The sequence below is a fragment of the Lethenteron reissneri genome, chromosome 64 (assembly GCF_015708825.2).
Source record: "Lethenteron reissneri isolate LAM-NWPU_2019-01 chromosome 64, ASM1570882v1, whole genome shotgun sequence".
Lineage (NCBI taxonomy): Eukaryota > Metazoa > Chordata > Hyperoartia > Petromyzontiformes > Petromyzontidae > Lethenteron > Lethenteron reissneri.
This window is the reverse complement of record NC_083842.1, coordinates 11,016,793-11,037,395: the sequence shown is the minus strand read 5'-3', so window position 1 is coordinate 11,037,395 and position 20,603 is coordinate 11,016,793. Positions and strand designations below refer to the sequence as shown.

Sequence of the window (20,603 nt, the reverse complement as noted above, 5' to 3'; positions counted from 1 at the left end):
GCCTGCACGGCTGCTACGTCCGCTGCGAAACAACGCTTGTCCCCCCCCCCCAAACGTTCTGCTAAAGGCTATGCTGCCCGGGGGGCCCTCTGTCTTTGCACCCTCAGGGGGAAAGAAGGTCGGCATCAACCCCAAGATCAACAACCTGATGCCGGCGTACGAGGCAGCGCGGTACGACCTCGTGTGGATCTGCGACAGCGGCATCAGAGGTGACCCCCGACCCCCCCCCCCCCCCCGGCGTTGAGTCGGTCGCTACCACCGTCGTCATCGTCGTCGCCGTCGTCGTCGCCGTCATCGTCGTCATTGTCGTCATTGTCGTCATCGTCGTCGTCGTCGTCGTCGTCATTGTCGTCATTGTCGTCATTGTCGTCATCGTCGTCATCATCGGCCATCGACCACGCCGCTTGCGTGGAGGAGGAGGAGGCATTCGGGGGCGGCTGCCTCCGAATGGCCGCTAGCGGGAATTCACGAGCCCCCACAGAGGCCGACCTTGACACCGCTGGTACCGGTCATCGGCAAGTCCGCTCAGCTCCACGTCGTCCTGTGCCGCACGAGTTGGGGCCCCCGCTGCAAGGCGGAGATTCCTCCGCCTTGAGGAGCGCTTTGGAGCAGAGTCCTGTTAGCGAGCACCTATTAAGGCTGGCACTTCACACGAGGGGGGTGTGTGGCCAACACCACGCCCGGCCGCCTTTGCCTCCCCACTACTGAAAATTTTACAGGACCAGTGATAGGTTTTTACCCTTTCAACTGGTACAAAAACTGACACTTTCATACAAGGCATCATGTTTGCAATAACCACAACACAAGCAGTCAAAATGCAAACAAAAAGAAACAACTCTGATGATGATAATGATATGCACTGTCCTTGAAGTTGATTGGTCCACACCCGAGACAGCTTTTCTTAGAGCCGAGTCTCCATTGGTGTTGGACCAAATGACGCCAAAAGGCCAAAAGGCGTCATCTGGTCCAACGCCTTTTGGCGTCATCTGGTCCAACACCATGTGAGACTAGGCTCTAAGAAAAGCTGTCTCGGGTGTGGACCAATCAACTTCAAGGACAGTGCATATCATTATCATCATCAGAGTTGTTTCTTTTTGTTTGCATTTTGACTGCTTGTGTTGTGGTTATTGCAAACAAGATGCCTTGTATAAAGGTGTCAGTTTTTGTAAGTTGAAAGGGTAAAAACTTATCACTATATTTTGCCACTGGTAAATGAGGTCTCATAGTGTAAATTTTAAAGGACCAGTTCAGATCATCGTCACTAGTGTTGACCATGAGCAGGAATCGAACTCGGGTCGCCAGGTTCGTAGCGCAGCGCACGAACCGCATCGCCCATCTCTACCTGCACATGCACAACAACATCAGCCGCCATCGCCACTAAGTGGCGGTGACATCACCAACGGCGCTTGTGCCAGGCCAGGTGCACTCCGAGGCCAAGTGAAGTGTCAAAGGCTCCGCTGACAGGAGGTCACGGGACAGACCCAGGTGCCTTGGGTCGACTGACTGAGACGACTGAGACGACTGGCCGATGCACCAGCTGTGCCCCCTACTGTGCCAACTCTCTGCGCTTTAACCGCCCGGCGCTCCGCTCGTTGTTGTGAGCGTCGCTCCTCCGCCCTCCGTTGTTGTTGGAGGGCGACCGCCTCCAACAGCCCAGTAGCAGCAGCGTCTTTCACGAGCCCTCCTCCGCAGAAGCCGACCTTGACACCGCTGGTACCGTCGGCAAAATCAACGCGCAGGCACACGCACGCGCGCGCTGCAACAACGACAATTACAGCCGCCGTTAGCCACTAAGCGGCGGCGACCTGACCCCAGGTCGCGCACGGACACGCGCGCTCGCTCTCTCGAACGCACGCAGGTGACCCAGACTACCCCGTCCCCTTTTACTGCGGCGTTTATTGCCGAGCTGGTTTCGCCGCAAACAAACACGGAGCGGGAGGGGACCTTGGTCACGGCGTTATTACCTTCGGTGTTGGCGCTCACCTTTGGCACAAGCGCCCCCGCCCCCGCCCCCACGAGCTGCTATAAATATCTCCACTGTTAAAGCTTTCGTGGCTGCAGGAATTCATATTCTTGGTTCTTTCGGTGAAGTCACGTGGATGGGTTCAAAGAAAATCACAAAATAATCAAACATAATAAAATACAATTCTCACGACGAAAATCACAAAGTAACCAAAAAACTACGGCGTTTCGATCGCAACGCAGAGATGGGTCGATGTGATGACACATCGCCCGGTGAAGCTGGTTGTCATTTACTGGCGAAACGTCGTGCTCCGATTGTAAATGTTGTGGCTTGGCTCTCCAACGCACAGCCTGTGCGCTGCTGTGCTCGTGACGAATTGCCACGTTGCTGATGACGATCGCCTGTGTTGCGATCGAAACGTCGTCGTTTTTTTGTTGTTATTTTCTCATTTTCTCGTTTTCTTTCAACCTATCTACGTGACTTTACCGGAAGACCCAAGGAAATATCTCCACGGTGCCGTCCGCAATTTATTTTTCGCCAGGAGTCAATTTGTCTCGGCCTCGAGTGACGTTGATGGGCACGGGCACAGAAGCGCGTGTGTGCAGTTCGATTCCCGCAACACCCAGTGACGATCATCTTATCCGGTCCTGGGCCTCCCCTAGGTCGACTCAGCCTCAAATTAGTACGTGGGCGTGGTGGTGCTGGCCGCCCACCCCCTCGTGTGCCGCAGTGCCGGGCCCTTCCTAGGTGCTGCTACTCGCTAACAGCGCTCGCCCCAACAGTCTGTTACAGGCTACACGGGGGGGATCTTTGTCTTTGTGTGTGACCTGGGCTGCCTCCTCTAGGTCGACTCGGCCTCAAATGAGTACCCGGTGCGGTGTGTAAACATCGCCACTGGGGGAGACAAAGGCGTCAGGGCGTGGTGCTGGCCGCCCACCCCCTCGTGTGCCACAGTGCCGGTAGCCTTCATAGGTGCTGCTCGCTAACAGCACTTGTTAAGGCTACACGGGGGATCTTTGTCTTTGTGTGTGACCTGGGCCGCCTCCTCTAGGTCGACTCGGCCTCAAATGAGTACCCGGTGCGGTGTGTAAACATCGCCACTGGGGGAGACAAAGGCGTCAGGGCGTGGTGCTGGCCGCCCACCCCCTCGTGTGCCACAGTGCCGGTAGCCTTCATAGGTGCTGCTCGCTAACAGCACTTGTTAAGGCTACACGGGGGATCTTTGTCTTTGTGTGTGACCTGGGCCGCCTCCTCTAGGTCGACTCGGCCTCAAATGAGTACCCGGTGTGGCGTGCGGTAAACACCAGCGCTCGACAAACGCGGCGCTGGCCACCCACCCACCCGCACGCCTCGTGTGTGCCACAGTACCGGGCCCTTGCTAGCTGCCGCCGCTCGCTCGCGGCACTCGCCCCAACAGACTGCCGAGGCTGTACGTTGTGGGGGCACCTTTATCTTTGCCTTTGTCGTTTTCCGCAGTGGAAGAGAAGTCGCTGCAGCGCATGGCCGCGCTCATGACGGAGCGCGTGGGGCTCGTGCACGGACTGCCGTATGTAGCGGACCGACGCGGATTCTCCGCCACGTTGGAGCAGGTGACCCTCACCCCCCCCCTTGCCCCTCCCCTTGCCCCTCCCCCCCCCCGGCCACCCCCCCCCTCCCCCCCCCCCCCTCCCCTGACCCGCCCCTCTACCCCCCTATATCTCAGTGGGCCATACCTGGTGGAATAAAATAGTTGAATGTATTTTTCGATTGAAAGCTTTCGTGGACTGCAGGGATTCATCTTCTCGGTTCTTTCGGTAAAGTCACGTAGAAGGGAAGTAATAAAATAATAAAAATAAAACATAATAAAATAATATAATAAAATAATATAATAATAGAATATAAAATTATATATTGTTATTTTATTATGTTTTATTTTTATTACTTTATTACTTCCCTTCTACGTGACTTTACCGAAAGAACCAAGAAGATAGTTGAATGTAGTCTCGGGGGCATCTCTATGCGTTCATCTCTATGAACTAACTAGTCTCAAGTATTTTTGTTATTGTAACCCAGGTAAGGCCCCATTGCGCAGTGTAGCTCTTTGCCAGGAGGCGACACAAATGATAACCCCCCACGGAAGTGGCTTATCACGTGGACATTCATAGCAGCGGCCAAATGCTCTGAACACGTGGATGTCGATTCTAAATGTCGAGGGGATAAACTGGAGGACCCGGAGAAAAATCCACGCGGCCACGGGGAGAGAGAGAGAGAGAGACTCGCAAACTCCAAATATACAGCAGCGGGCATCGTCAGGGTCGTGATCGAACGCACGACTTCCCGCGTACCAGGCGAGGTAGTGAACATCTCCTAGCCACCGTGATGATGATGAGAGAGAGAGACACGCAAACTCAAAATGTACAGCAGCAGGCATCGTCAGGGTCGGGATCAAACGCACGACCTCCTGCGTACCAGGCGAGGTAGCGAACATCTCCTAGCCACCGTGATGATGAGAGAGAGAGAGACACCGCAAACTCCAAATATACAGCAGCAGCAGGCATCGTCAGGGTCGGGATCGAACGCACGACCTCCTGTGTACCAGGCGAGGTAGTGAACATCTCCTAGCAACCACGGCGCCCCATTAGTCTACAGAGCTTAGTCCAGTAAAGTTCTTCACACATTTTCAAAGGGAGCTGGTCCACTTCCGCCGATAAGACATCACCGGTGCGCGACGGCCGCCACACATTCGCAACCATTGGGGGTTTGACAGCACGGCAGAGGTCGCAACCGGGTACCCGATACCCGTACCCTACCCGATACCCGGCTACCCGTACCCGGCCGGGTACGGGGGGTAGCCGTTTGCGACCCTGGTGCGGCCGGGTACGGGTAGGCCGTGAGTCACCGGTGAGTCGCCGTTTGTCACTCATTTCCCAACGTCTTGTCTCTTCTCACAATTCAAGTTCCTAGAATCAACCCACCCCCGCGCCTGCAACGTGGCTTCATCCCAGAGGTCGCAATCGGCTACCCGATACCCGTACCCTACCCGATACCCGGCCGGGTATCGGGTAAGGTACGGGTATCGGGTACCTGATTGCGACCCTGGTGCGGCCGGGTACGGGTAAGGAATCAAAACCCGTTTGCGACCTCTGCACCACGACAACGACGACGATGATGATGACGGGGGGTGGGGGGGGGCGGGCAGCCCGTCAGTGGGCCGCACTAAAAAGGCCACCAGGGACCGTCGGCGGCCGTGCGGGGCCTTGCGTTGAAGAAGGACGCCGCTTGAGTCTCTCTCTGTGCGCGTGCGCTCCTGTGTGCGTGCGCTCCTGTCCGCCCCCGTAGGTGTACTTTGGCACGGCGCACGCGCGCTCCTACGTGGCGGCGCACGCCGTCGGCGTGAAGTGCGTGACGGGGATGTCGTGCCTGCTGCGCCGCGCCGTGCTCCAGCAGGCCGGGGGCCTCGCCGCTTTCTCGCCGTACCTCGCCGAGGACTACTTCATCGCTGACGCCGTCGCCAGGACGTGAGCCGCGGGGGGGGGGGGGGGTGGTGGGGGGAGGTCGTGGGGTCGTCACGGGGTCGCGGGGTCGTCGCCGGGTTGCGAGCGGTTGACGCGGGTTCTTCACGGGGTCTTCATGGGGTCATGGCAGGGTCAGGGTTACGGGGTCAGGGTTACGGGGTAAAGGTTACGGTGTCGGGGTTATGGTGTCGGGGTTACGGTGTCGGGGTTACGGTGTCGGGGTTATGGGGTCGGGGTTACGGTGTCGGGGTTACGGGGCCGGGGTTACGGGGTCGGGGTTACGGTGTCGGGGTTACGGTGCCGGGGTTACGGGGTCGGGGTTACGGGATCAGGGTGCAGGTCGTGCCGGGTTTGGTTCCCGGGAAGCGTCGCCGGGTCCGAGGTTTTCCTCCCAGCCGGGCCCCTCTCTGCGTCGGCACGGAGCGTCGACTGGACGGTGGCGGCGGTGGCGGTGTGTGATGATTGCGACGATCGCATACCTGCGTGTCTGTGTGTGTGCGTGCGTGCGTGTCTGCGTGCGTGCGTGCGTGTCTGCGTGCGTGCGTGCGTGTCTGCGTGTGAGCGTGCGTGCGTGCGAGCGAGCGCCGTGCGTGCGAGCGAGCGCCATGTGTTCGTTGCGCGGCGTGCCCGCGTGCCCGTTGTGACTTGGCGCCAATCCCACCGTCAGGGGCTGGAAGTTCGCCATGGCGCACGACGTGGCTCTGCAGAACGCGGGCACCCACTCCATCGCGCTCTTCCAGTCCCGCATGATCCGGTACGCCTCGCCCCAATCCGGCAAACACCCACCCAGCACGACACCAACACCCTAGCTCTCTGACACTCACCCGGCGTGACGATGGCTCATGCTTGGAGAGAGCGGAGAGCGGTCGCGGGGACAACCCCCCCCCCCCCCCCCCCCCCCCCCCCAGGGAGGTTCCCATGTGACGCTGTTGATAATTGGGGGGGGGGGCGGGGGGCGCCGAGTTATTTTGTGTTTTTTTTCTGTTTTTATATATACATGTATAAATATAGATTTCTTCTTGGTTCTTTCGGTAAAGTCACATAGAAGGGAAATAATAAAATAATAACAATATAACATAATAAATTAATTCTCACGACGTTTCGGCCACGACGCAAGCAGCCGTCCTCAGGTGAAGAACATTTCATTCAGACGCTGTTTTTCCGACAGAAATGTTCTTCACCTGAGGACGGCTGCTTGCGTTGTGGCCGAAACGTCGTGAGAATTGTATTTTATTATGTTTTATTCATTATTATTAGTTATTATTATTTCCCTTCTACGCGACTTTACCGAAAGAACCAAGAAGATGAATCCCTGCAGTCACGAACGCTTCAAATCGAAATTTACAAGGGATAGAGGTACGAACCCTCGCGTATCTACGGATGTAACTTATTTCGCCACGTCATACGTAGCCGACCGTGCCGGTCGCCAAAAAAGCAGTTCTATAGAAATTCGTTTTCAATTTGGATTCAAAAGTGCGTCGACCCAGCGGCTTCCTGACATCGGAAGGAAGGGCGTTCCAGAAGGCCACGGGAGCGCATCTGAAAGTGCGCGCGGTGCGGTGACCACCGGGACCGGTTGAGATTTTGCTCTCGCCGCTGATGTTGGCCCGTGTCCCAGGAATCAAACTCGCGGTTCATGGGACGGTGCGTGAGTGCGCACCGCACGTAGCAAAACCGCGCTGATTGGTGGAGGTGCTATTCGCGGCATGCACCACGGCACCTTAGCGCCAAGTAGTTTTTTTTACACTTATATACGTTTTTTTTTATCACTCCCACAGAGCTTCGAGGTGTGATTTATTATTAGAGAAATGCATTGTGTTCCAGAGACTTGGGGGGGAGCGGAGGAGGCAGGCTGCGGTTTGGGGGAGGGTGACATCATTAGGCCGGGGCGAGAGAATGGAATTCCTCGCTCTAATTCTACCTGCCAGGCTTGTGAATATGGGATAGGCCCTATTGATGGCAGATGACAAGAGGGGACCCCCCACCCCCCACCCCTGCCCCCCGCCCTGCACGCATGAGGGTGGTGGGTAGCGTGTCCCTGCGGTATTCCAGCGGGGAAACCGGTTGCGTGTGCGTCTGTGTTTTTAATTAACTGCGTGACGTACATCGCCGCGCCCAATGGGAAAATTAATAACATCGACGCGCAGACTTCACGCGCACGCTCGCAGGTCATCGATACGTCACACGCCATCACGCGTGTCATCGAAACGCACACAGCACACACACGCGTGTTCGCGCGGGGCGTGCGCGTGTGACGGTGAGCGCACTGCGCTGTGAACCCGGCGACCCGAGTTCGATTCCAACATCGGTGACGAACGTTTGAACCGGTTCCTGGGCTTCCCCTAGGTCGACTCGGCCTCAAATGAGTACCTGGGCACCGCATCGCGCGGCGCTTTGAGGCCGCGCTACCGCAGCCGTCTGGAACGCTCTCTTCCCCCCGATGTTTGGAAGCCCACCGGAGCTGTGCAACGTTTAAATCATCATCTGGATTGGCAAACTCATTCGCTTAGAACAGCATTTTTGCGTTCAGTTTGATGTCCCCCCCCCCCTCCCCCCGGTACAGCCGTCCTCAGGTGAAGACCAGGTCTGTCGAGGAGACAGCCTTCTACGTGACTTTACCGAAAGAACCAAAAAGATATATATTAATATGTAAACTACGTTTATAAAAAAACATTGATGTAAGTTGAATTTTTTTTTACTATATTAATAGGCTTATATTTATAATAACTCTCCGTAGTTATATCTTTATATATACAATATATTACATGAAAAAATGTATTTTCATAACTACATATTCTTGGTTCTTTCGGTAAAGTCGCGTAGATAGAAAATAATAATTAAAAAAATTTAAAAATATATTTTAATTTTTTTTCTAATTACGTGTGGTGCCAAAGACGTTCTACACACATGCACACATCCACGCACTCGGTGTGATGCGTGCGTGGTCTCGCGTGCGTGCTTGCGTTCAGGTGGGCCCGCCTGCGCTTCCACATGCTGCCGCAGACGGTGCTGCTGGAGCCCGTGTCCGAGTGCATCTTGGCCGGCATGATCACCAGCGCCGCGGCGAACCTGGCGCTGGGCGCGCCCGTGCCCGTCTTCCTGGCGGCGCACGGCCTCGCATGGATGCTGCTCGACTACTTGCGCCTGCGGCTCATCCAGGTGCCGCCCCCCCCCCCGACACACCCAGCTCCCCTCCCCCCCGACACCCCCCCCCCGACCCACCCAGCCCCCCTCCCCACCGACACCCCCCCCCGACACACCCAACCCCCCCCCCCCCGTAACGCAGGCGGCGGGGGCAGCAGGGGTGGCGGCAGCTTGGGCAGCAGCGGCACGTTGCCGGGCGCACCATTGCCGCGCAACGTCGCACGTTCCCAGGCACACCATCACGCGTTGCCAGGCAACGTCGCGCATTGCCGCGCAACGTCACACGTTCCCAGGCACACCATCATGCGTTGCCAGGCAACGTCGCGCGTTGCCAGGCAACGTCGCGCGTTGCCAGGCAACGTCGCGCGTTGCCAGGCAACGTCGCGCGTTGCCAGGCAACGTCGCGCGTTGCCAGGCAACGTCGCGCGTTGCCAGGCAACGTCGCGCGTTCCCAGGCACACCGTTGTGCGTTGCCAGGCAACGTCGCGCTGTTCCCAGGCACACCGTCACGCGTTTCTTCCGTCGCACCACACGCTCACGACTGCACGCACGTAAGTAGAACTTAAATCTCGACTTGAAGCTTTCGTGACTGCAGGAATTAATATTCTTTGGGTCTTTTGGTAAAGTCACGTTAGATGGGTCGCAACGCAATCGGTCGTCATCAGCCTGATGACGTCTTTCGGTAAAAGTCGCGTAGATAGATTCAAAGAAAATGACAAAAAAAACGACGACGTTTCGATCGCAAAGCAAGCGGTCATCAGCCTGATGACGTCTTTCGGTTAAAGTCACGTAGATCGGTTCAAAGAAAATGACAAAAAAAACTACGACGTTTCGATCGCAAAGCAAGCGGCCATCATCAGCCTGATGCTTTGCGATCGAAACGTCGTCGTTTTTATTTTTGTAATTTTCTTTGAACCGATCTACGCGACTTTTACCGAAAGACCCAGAGGACACGCGAGCGGAATTTGCTTCGCGCGCCGCACGTAGCCACCCCACGCTAACCGGTCGGTCGGTCGGGGGGGTGTGTGTGCCGTCGTTCCCGTCGGCGCGTTGCGTTGCAGGGCGGACCGCTGCCCTTCTCCAAGGTGGACTTCACCCTCGCCTGGTTCATCCGCGAGTCCATGACGGTCTTCATCTTCGTGTCGGCGCTCTGCGCGTCCACCATCGGCTGGCGCAACGTGCGCTACCGCATCCGCTGCGGCGGCAAGGCCGAGGAGCTGCCGCCCATGTGATGATGGCCGGTGGGGTTGGGGGGGGTGGGGTTGGTGGGCCGGGCCAGGAGGGATCGAGTTCAGGGTCCATCACCTCTTGAGCGGGGACACGTCGCAGGATGTGACGGTGGCGGTGGCGGTGACGATGCAGTAGAAGATGACGTCGAGACACGCGGAGGAGAGCGGAGAGGCGTTGACCCGCGGGCTGGGCGCGACGGCCGCCGCTGCTGCTGCTGCTGCCGCCGTTATACGCGGACAGGGACTCTCGCACAGTGAGAGGGGTGGTGGTGGGGCGCGGGATTTGGGGGTTCGTGAAATGACGAGCGGGCCCTGGGGGGGGGGGGGGGTCGTCGTTTTCCCCCACGGGAGAGAATTCACGCGGAGTTTGGCGCGGGTCGGGGAAGATCCCTCGCCCCCCACCTCCATCATCCCGACCCCTTCACGACCTCCACCCTCCTCCCACTCGAGCCGTGGGGTCAACGAGCGCGTCGCGAGCAGGGCTTGCGTTACGTGCGTTTGGCTTCTTTCGCGCCGTACGTAGCAAGCCGTGCTGATCGGGAAGGGGGCTTCACGTTTTCGCCGCCCCCCCCACCCACCGTACCACCGCTCGCTGTCTTTGCATTTGCGTCTGGAGAACTACGCCCATCTCAAGAAAACGACGACAGTGTTCTTTGTTGTTGTTATTGTTGTTGTTGTTGTCAAGGCTCTCCGCCTTCTTTTGTAAAAAAACTAAAAAAATTCTATTCCGCAAATCTAGGAGTTATGAAAAGGGGGGCCGATGCCTGAAACGTTAGCCTACGCTACATATATCTACACCCACACGCACACACACGTGCGTACAAGCACGTCTCGGTTACAAGGCGTTGTTCATGACGGCATTGTCGGACGTTCTGCTCCGCTTGGAGGGATGGACCGCGGGATTGTGTCCGAGCGTGTCCTGCTGTGCCCTCCCGCGCGCCGCGAGCGGTCGCACGGTCAACCCTGACAGGAGAGTTGCGTTAGGATGAGCGTCGTGGGTGAGCGTCGTTCGGGTGAAAACGAGACAGAGAGGTTTTCTATCGATATATTTATATTTTTGCGATGTATTTTTTTCCGCGAGTTTTTTTTTTTGTTTCAAGCAAAGTACCGTTTTTTTTTCTTTCGTACTTTGAAAAACACTGCGACGCGCACACACCACCAACAGTCGCGCGCAACTGTGAACGGACGAGGACGGACGCGACCTCGCCAGTAGAACGCATCGCCTTGTTTTTTTCGGCGTCGCTCGGAAAACGCCCCGTCGTGTTCAGTTTTTGCGGCGATCGGTCGATCGCGAACTGGGGGCGGCTCTTGGCGTGGAACCGTGGGACATGTCCCTAAGACTCCTCAAACGGCCCGGCTGCGAGAATATTTATGGAAGGTTAAAGAGGGTGGTGGTGGCGGCGGCGGTAACTAGCTATCAGCGGCGGGTCAATGAAGATGTCTGGTCTGACGACCCTCTCTCTCTCTCGCTGTGCGACGCCGCGTCCTGCCACGGTGCCGAGCGAACGCGAACGCACTAATGGGGGTTCGTGAACCCTTGCACTGAACTTCTCTCACAATCCAGCCCCCACTAGCGGCGCTTGGGTCGTGCTGCTGGGAATCTACGAACTATTTCCACTCTTGTTCTTGGTTCTTTCGGTAAAGTCACGTAGAATGGGAAATAATAAAATAATAAAAATAAAACACTATTAAATAATTCTCACGACGTTTCGGTCACAACGCAAGCAGCCGTCCTCAGGTGGAGAACAGGTCTGTCGAGAAGACAGAGTCTGAATGACACAGACCTGTTCTCCACCTGAGGATGGCTGCTTGCGTTGTGGCCGAAACGTCGTGAAAATTGTTTTATTTTTATTATCTGTCGAAAAGACAGTCTGAATGACAGACCCGTTCTCCACCTGAGGACGGCTGCTTGCGTTGTGGCCGAAACGTCGTGAGAATTGTATTTTATGATGTTTAATTTTTATTATTTTATTATTTCCACTCTACGTGATGACTTTACTGAAAGAACCAAGAAGATGAATCCCTGCAGTCACGAAAGCTTTAAATCGAAATATTTCCACTCTTGTTTCTATTTTACCAGGTAAGGGGCCCCACTTGAACTGCGTAACTCGATTTCCACGCGGCTTATCGCGTGGAAATTCATAGCGGTGGCCGCGCACTTTAACCGCGCGTTCATTCTAAATGTGGAGTGGGGGGGGGAAATCACGGGGAGAGTGAACGCGCAAACTCCAAATACACAGCAGGTATCGTCAGGGTCGGGATCGAACCCACGTTCCTCCTGTGTGCCAGGCAAGTGCCAGATTTGAGATGGGGTAAGCATTTCTCGGACACATCTGTGATGATATTTTTTTGTTTAATTTATTTCTATTAAGGCCCACGACGTTGAGTTTTTTTTGCAAGCTGTCACGTGCCAACACAGCTTTGATCAGTTTCAGTTTAATTTATTTAGGATTTAAAAAAAAAATAATTTTGGCAATCTGCAGCTGCGATTGGCAGCTGCAGAAACGCCGCGTGTGCGTTTGCGTGGCCTGAAAAATTAAGAAGATATCCATAAAACAGGCGACATCTCGGGCAATGACCCATCATCATAGCGTGGTAGCCCACCAACGTGATGAATGTACATCTTGGCTCGTACCGCGTTATGCTTTTGCAAGCCAAATAACAATAAACTGAAACCATTAAACTCTACGATTTTTTTTTATTTTAGCAGATAAGGCCCAAATGAGCTCGGTAGCTGTTTCGTCAGAAGCCATCGCGAACGATGAAGCTGCTTTATCGCCGCGCGGAAATTGCTAGCGGTGGCCAAATGCCCCCCGAACGAACGCGTGATGTCGATTCTAAACGCGTGGGGAGCCGGGGAAAACCCGGAGAAAAATCGACGCGGCCGTGGGGAGAGAGAGAGCGAGAGAGAGAGACTCCGCAAATTAAAAACAAATAGTAATCTTTTTACTTAAAGCTTTCGTGACTGCAGGGATTCATATTCTTGGTTCTTTCGGTAAAGTCACGTAGAAGGGAAGTAATAAAATACTAAAAATATAAAACAATAAACATTCTCACGACGTTTCAACTGCAACACAAGCAATCATCATCAGGTGTGAAATCCACAGCAAGAAAATTTTAAAAATGTTTTTTCAAATTTACAAATATAAAACAATAAAATTCTCACGACGTTTCGACTGCAACACAAGCAATCATCATCAGGTGTGAAATCCACAGCAAGAAAATTTGAAAAATGTTGTTTTTTCAAATTTACAAATATAAAACAATAACAATTCTCACGACGTTTTGACTGCAACACAAGCAATCATCATCAGGTGTTAAATCCACGGCAAGAAAATTAGAAAAATTTGAAAAGCCACTTTTTAAAAAAAATTCTTGCCGTGGATTTCACACCTGATGATGATTGCTTGTGTTGCAGTCGAAACGTGAGAATTTTCATTGTTTCATATTTATATCAATTTATCATTTCCCTTCCACGTGACTTTACCGAAAGAACCAAGCACACAAACAGTAATCGTCGGTTGTTCACGATGTCCCTTCATTTCACTTTTAAGAGAGTAACCAAATGTGGCTCTATTCTCATTTTGCAGTGGAGAGGTCCGGACGGGTCGCGTGAAGCTTTAATGAGCTTCCCCCCCCCCGTCCCTCCCTCCCTCGCCTGTTTGAGATTCCCACAAAAGCTCTTTGTGCTATCATCATCATGTCGGGTAAAAATTTTGTTTAAAAAAATTGCTGTTTTTTTTCTTTTTTTGCTCGTGGTGTTGTAAATTGAACTCGTAATTTTTTGTGGTTTTTTTTTTTACGTAAAAAAAATATAGATCTCGCTTTCAAACTTGAAAAAAAAATCTACGTTTTTGTGCCCAATACGTGACGGAGACAAAGAGGAGGAAGAAGAAAGACGAAAATGCGTCTCCCCAATTTGATCGACGGTGAAAATTAAAACTCCCCGCACTTTGCACAACCTCAGCGGGTTGCTGGGTTGTGGCAATGCCACAACCCAGCAAATATGCCACGTTGGCATTTGGTGAAGAAAACCCATCGTGTTGGGAGGGGGGGGTGGTGGCAGCGTTCGCATTTGCCGGAAATAATGTGCACAGTGACAAACTTCGCACATGTCCGACCCGCCGGGCACTTGATGTACGTTTAGCTAACGAGCTAGCAATGTGTTATAAGGTCACACGCATGTGAACATGCATGTATGGAAATTACAAAGATCCCCCGTGTAGCCTTAACAGACCTTTTTGGCGCAAGTGCTGTTAGCGAGCGCCTATGAAGGCCGGCACGGCACACTAGGGGGTGGGTGGCCAGCACCACGCCAGGCCGCCTTTGTCTCTTTAGCGGCGATGTTTACACATCGCACCAGGTACTCGTTGAGGCTGAGTCGACCTAGGGGAGGCCCGGGACCGGTTCAGACAATCGTCACCGGCGGTGTTGGCCGTGAGCGGGAATCGAACTCGGGTCGCCGGGTTCGTAGCGCAGGGTACCGTTAACCACTCCAAACTCATTCCATGTAAATTTCAGTTTTCCCATCGCACAAACACAAACGCACGTGACTGGATATATATTTACAAAGCGTGAACTACGGTGCTTTTCACGTTGGGGTTGGGGGGATTGTTTCATCGGTGCTTTAGACATTAAGACTGTGATTCTAGATTTGAAGCTTTCGTGACTGCAAGGGTTCATATTCTTAGGTTTTTTTCGGTAAAGTCACGTAGGTGAAAAATTAAAATTAATTAAAGTAAAATAAAAATAAAATAAAAATCACGACGTTTCGGAGGCGACACAAGCTTCCGTCTTCAGGTGGAACCATCACAGCACGATAGCTGTATCAAGTGAGATAAATTCCAAGAAAACAGTCCTCGTATATATACCGGTTGAGGGTGGGAGGAGCCAAGGTAGCCCATGAATATTATTTTCATTCTCTCACTTGATACAGCTGCCGTGGCTGTGACGGTTCCACCTGAAGACGGAAGCTTGTGTTGCCTCCGAAACGTCGTGATTTTTATTTAATATTTATTTTACTTTTATTAATTTTAATGTTTTACCTACGTGACTTTACCGAAAAAAACCTAAGAATATGAAGACTGTGCTACTTTGAAATACTGCACTGGGTGTGGGCGATTCGTTCTTTGGTGGCGGATAGGGTGGCGGGCGTGCGTGCGTGCGTGCCACTGATTCGTAGCGCTCCCTTCGTATTCATCTAGATCTGAAGTTTCGTGACTTGCAGGGATTCATACTCTTTGGTTCTTTCGGTAAAGTGACGTATAAAGATAAAATAATAAATTAAATACTAGCATACGACGTTTCGATTGCAACACAACCAATCGTCATCAGGTATAAATGAAATAGAAACACAAATCTAGTTTACTTAGAAATGTAATGTAATACAACAGAGAGTTGGATAACATAACGGTCAACACCCTACCTGGTTGATTACGTTCTTCCTGAGAATGCTACATTTGAGAGAGAGATAAAACAGAAACATAGACAGACATATAAGCAGACAAATATCACAGTCACGTATGTAGAAAAAATTAAATAAATTAAATCACGACGTTTCGGGCGCACACACAAGCGTCCGTCATCAGGGTGGGACAACCGCAGCAAGAAACATTTTTTTTTCCCACTTCAGCAATTGTTTTATTTCCCCCACGGGCAACTCTGTCACGCAAGAAGTGACATTTATCTACGATGTAGCGTGGGATAATCGCTTTCTCTTATTGTGAATTGTGTCATTCCGATGCTTGGTGCGTGACGAACTCTCCCCTGCTTTATTGCATCTTTTTAAATCCTTTATATTAAGTTCGCTTGCTTGCGTGCTTGCTTGCTTGCGACCGTGCAAATCTTTCGGTCGTTTTTTAACCCACTTCCCGTGATCCAATCGAGCTGACATTTTCCACACAGACTCGTTGTGCGTGACAATTAATGTTCGTGAAATTTTTTTTCCAAAATTTTACACTGTTTATGGAAAACAAATTAAATATTTAATTACCAATTGCTTAATGGTGGCAGACAATCATCTGACCCATAGGTGGCAGCCATCTCAAGCCAGAGGACGAGAAGACTCTAGCCGCCACGCATATAAAGGATTTATAGTGAAAAACTTTGTTTTTACGGGTTTACTTGTTACAATTTATGACGATGACATTTGGATCTTTTTCATGATCGTCGTCAGCCAGGGCCCGTTGAAGGCTTTCCCTCGCTGTCTCTATTCCTCAATCGCAATCGATCGATCGATCGGTTCAAGATGAATGACGCGCCATATTCGGCAACAACGAAAAACATCCGTCTTCTTGGTTCTTTCGGTAAAGTCACGTAGAAGGGAAGTAATAAAATAATAAAAAATAAAACATAATAAAATAATTCTCACGACGTTTCGGCCACAACGCAAGCAGCCGTCGTCCTCAGGTGAAACCAGGTCTGTCGAGGTTTCACCTGAGGACGGCTGCTTGCGTTGTGGCCGAAACGTCGTGAGAATTATTTTATGATGTTAAATGTTTATTATTTTATTATTTCCCTTCTACGTGACTTTACCGAAAGAACCAAGAAGATGAATCCCTGCAGTCACGAAAGCTTTAAATCAAAATTTGATTAGTTTATCTTGTCACTTGGCACTACTGTTGTGTTTTTGTACTGTTTGTTGTATAAATGTCCACATGATGATGATGATGATGATAGCCACTCTTCTTCTTGGTTCTTTCGGTAAAGTCACGTAGAAGGGAAGTAATAAAATAATAAAAATAAAACATAATAAAATAATTATTATGTTTTATTTAACATAATAAAATTATGATTATGTTTTATGTTTATTATTTTATTACTTCCCTTCTACGTGACTTTACCGAAAGAACCAACAAGATGAATCCCTGCAGTCACGAAAGAAGCTTTAAATCGAAAGAAAAACATCCGATTATCACGGCTGATCGGCAGACTTTGCCAGACCAGCGCTGGTGCTGCAGATTCCTCACGGTTCCAATGCTGCTGCTGCTGCGATCCATCTCCTATTTAAACTATTTAAACTTTTTCTTTCATCAGCTAAGCTACGTAGCGCTTTTTTCTAAAGCGACCTGGCCACAAATGATAGCCCCAACGGAAGTGGCTTATCACGTGGACATTTACAGCAGCAGCAGCAGCCACATCCTCTCTAAACGCGTGATGTTGATTCTAAACGTGTAGGGAAAAGCCAGAGGACCCGGAGAAAAATTCACGTGACCACGGGGAGAGAGAGAGACACCGCAAACTCCAAATATACAGCAGCAGGCGTCAGGGTCGGGATTGAACCCACGACCTCCTGTACACCAGGCGAGGTAGTTAACACTGCGGAGGGAGCTGGTAGGAACGTTGGGTTGCTCGGTCAATGGCCAGGGTCAACGGCGGCGTGGTGTATTCCGCAAATATGCCCGACTGTGAGGGCGGGCACAAGCCGGCGTGAGTAGGTTAAACCTTGAGTTTTATAAGGGCACCACGGGGTGACCCTCCCCTCCCCACTCAGCCCCACCCAGCCCCACCCTCCCCAGCCCCACCCCTTCCATCCCCCACCCAGCCCCACCCTCCCCACCTAGCCCCACCCTCCCCACTCAGCCCCTCCCCACCCTCCCCTCCCCACCCAGCCCCTCCCTGCACGACGGACGGACACAATAATCCCCTGTGGGCTGTGTGTAACCAAGAGGTTCCTACCAGTAACATCTCACCACTGTAGCATCCCACTTGGGCCTTCCTTGTTGCCCATGAGAATTGGGCTTCGTAAGCAAGTGGTGCGTGGGTTGGATCGGTGGTGCAGTGGTTGGCAAGACACTGAAGTCGTATGAGTGAATCTCGGGGAAGATGCTGAAACCCGCGGGGTTGTCTATGAATCTTGTGCCGGTGGTCATTGTGAACGCGTTAAACACATGCTTTACTGTGTTTGTGAAGACTCAAATTTTTTACATATTATGCCTGTAATTAAAGCACTTTTGGAGTAATTTGTAAGAATGTGCGTGCGTCATTCATTTCCGCTTTTTTTTTCATTCTAGCCTAGCGTAAGATGGCGATATGGTTTAGGAGCAAAATTCCGAAACAGGAGGATTTCTCCACACCTCTGGCTGTCGCCTGATGAGGCTGGTTAATTAATTACCGGCGAAACGGATTGTAAATGTTGTGGGTTTCCTCTCCAACACACAACCGGTGTCCTGAACTAGTAACGAATTGGCACCTTCTGTTTACGTGACAAACCTTACTCATTGGCTGCGTCGAGGGTGGTGGCGTGTTTAACGACACATTTCTATTTACGCGATTTAACCCCCCAAAAAAACCCTCTATCGTGGCCAATGTCAAGTTCTGCCAGCCAGGACGAGATGGCTTCAGGAGAGAGAGAGATAGAGTTGGTGTAGTTTTGCTGTTACTCATCCGTTGCAAGAGCGCAGACGAACGGTGGCTTGCCATCGCCTCCACGGGCGAAATAGATGTCATGAAGATGAAGAAACGTACTCTTTGGTTTTTTCGGTAAAGTCGCGTATAGGTAAAAAATCTAACAAAATAAATGAAAAAAACTCAATTAAATCACGACGTTTCGGGCGCAACACAAGCGTCCTCCTTCAGGTGGGGACAACTTAGAGAAAGCACAGAACACTCTGTAGTGAGCAGGCCACACGTAGCAAGACCACGTGGTTTTCAGATCAAATCACGACCACGTGGTTCCCAGGTCAAAGCAAGACCACGTGGTTCCCAGGTCAAAGCAAGACCACGTGGTTTTCAGATCAAATCAAAACCACGTGGTTCTCAGGTCAAAGCAAAAAAACAAAGTGTCACGTTTTTCAAAGGACCCACCGGTGTGTTGAAGAGAGAATCAACAGCATTTTAAAAAAGTTTGAGTAGCACGACATTTCGCTGGTGATTACAATCAGCTTCATCAGCTTTTCTCTTCAACACACCGGTGGGCTAAATAAGTGAATTATTTTGTTCTTTGAAAAACGTGACACTTTTTTGCTGTTTGGCCGTGTCGGGTGGTGGAGGGTTACGACACATTTATAAATAACGCGATCTGACCCAAACACCTTTATTACACTGGTCAACACACTTTTTTTCTGGCATAAGGTATTTCAACGGTTATAAGGTAATTTTGGGGTGCTCATTCCAAATATGGCATCAGTTTTTGTCTATCACATCAGGTTTTTGAGATATCAAATATTGCATTTTCAATCAAAACCGCAGAAGAAAAATATTAAATAAATGTGGATATCTACATAAAATGATATTATAAACACACTATCCTAAAAATACAGCACCATATTTTAACACTAAAGCAGTCACTGACTCGCAACAACTCGCAATCATAAGTGACAGAGTTAATTTCTGGTAAAATCAATGAAAATGGGGTATGCCGATAGCATTAAAATGAGATGTGATGGAGCAAATCTGAGATCCGATTTGGAATCGGCACGCTGTGAAATTAGTCTAGAACAGCTGCAAAAGTCCAGGCCAGAAAAAAATGTTTTCTTTTTGTTGACCAGTGTATTGAATAGTTCTGATCGCAAAAGCCGACGCGTTAAACTGATCAGTGGTACGAGTCTGCGTCCTCCGTGCTGTGTTCTACTGCCTCCTGCCGGCGTGTTTGCCCATCGTCCGTTTTCGATGTTGATGGCACTGAAGCAGCAATTCTAGATTTGAAACTTTCGTGACTGCAAGGATTCATACTCTTAGGTTTTTTCGGTAAAGTCACGTAGGTAAAAAATTTGAATTAATAAAAGTAAAATAAAACAAATTAAAAAATTGGTCTTAAGCCTCACCTTACCTGACCCTTCCCCCCTTAACCATTATATATACGGGGTGGTATTTCTTGTGATCTCTCATTTACTTGATACAGCTGTCGTGGCTGTGACGATTCCACCTGAAGACGGAGGCTTGTGTTGCTTCCGAAACGTCGTGAATTTTATTTTATTTTACTTTTATTAATTTAAATTTTTTACCGACGTGACTTTACCGAAAAAAACTGAGAATACTAAAGCAGCAGTTTAGCCGGGCGCTGGTGGGTAGAGCGGGGCTGTGATTGCTCCACGTTGCTGCCCGCAATCCAGCGCAATGTGGAGGCAGCAGCGAGGGTCACCGCACACGGACGTTGCTGTGAAACTCGCATGAGCGCCGAGAAGGTGGCCGTAACCCCGAGACATTCCAGGAGAAGGCAGCACGGGAAAGATGCGTGGCCTCCACGTGTTTCTCCCTCGCACGCGTGGTTTTGTTTTTTGACCGGGTGCTCCGGTTTCCTCCCACATGTACATATACTCATCAATTGGCCGACGACGAATTGATATATATAGAGGACCGCAGAGCTTTTGGCGATTGTTGGCACCTGCTAATCTAAACTCTTTTATTTCACCAGGTAAGTTCAAGTTCATGTTCACTTATTAGGTATAGCCCTGTGAGCCATTCGGCTCTTGAATCGGGTGCAACCGCAACAAACAAAAAACAAAAACATGAACAAGAAAACATCTTGTAGTGAATATGTGACTCTGTGCAAACAGAAAATCCAAGAAAAGACAGAAAAATATTGCAGAAAAAAGCACCGTACACCAACGCTGTGTGCAAAAATCCCAGCGGGATGCAAGTCAAACAACCAACAACAACCACAAGACAACTTAGATTAAGGCCATCAGTCTAACTCTGTACTACAACAAACAAACATGGCCAAACCAATACACTTTTCGAAATCACCAAAATAAAGCCATGAAAGCAATGAAACAGTGATCATAGGAACTGTGACGGAATTTTCACAATAAACGACATAAACAACATGTACCA

The 20,603-nt window shown here is 51.0% G+C and overlaps 1 protein-coding gene across 1 annotated transcript in view; it reads left to right on the top strand.

Annotated features, from left to right (window-relative positions):
- LOC133359061 (ceramide glucosyltransferase-like) overlaps positions 1-9,857 on the top strand; it is a 41,341-nt gene extending 31,484 nt beyond the window's left edge. Inside the window, exons 4-9 of the mRNA XM_061577442.1 lie at positions 108-209; positions 3,440-3,552; positions 5,282-5,460; positions 6,125-6,211; positions 8,427-8,616; positions 9,663-9,857. Coding sequence (XP_061433426.1) covers positions 108-209; positions 3,440-3,552; positions 5,282-5,460; positions 6,125-6,211; positions 8,427-8,616; positions 9,663-9,833 — 842 coding nt within the window. The 3' untranslated portion in view covers positions 9,834-9,857. The remainder of the gene's footprint in view (positions 1-107; positions 210-3,439; positions 3,553-5,281; positions 5,461-6,124; positions 6,212-8,426; positions 8,617-9,662) is intronic.
- The last annotated feature ends 10,746 nt before the right edge of the window (positions 9,858-20,603 follow it).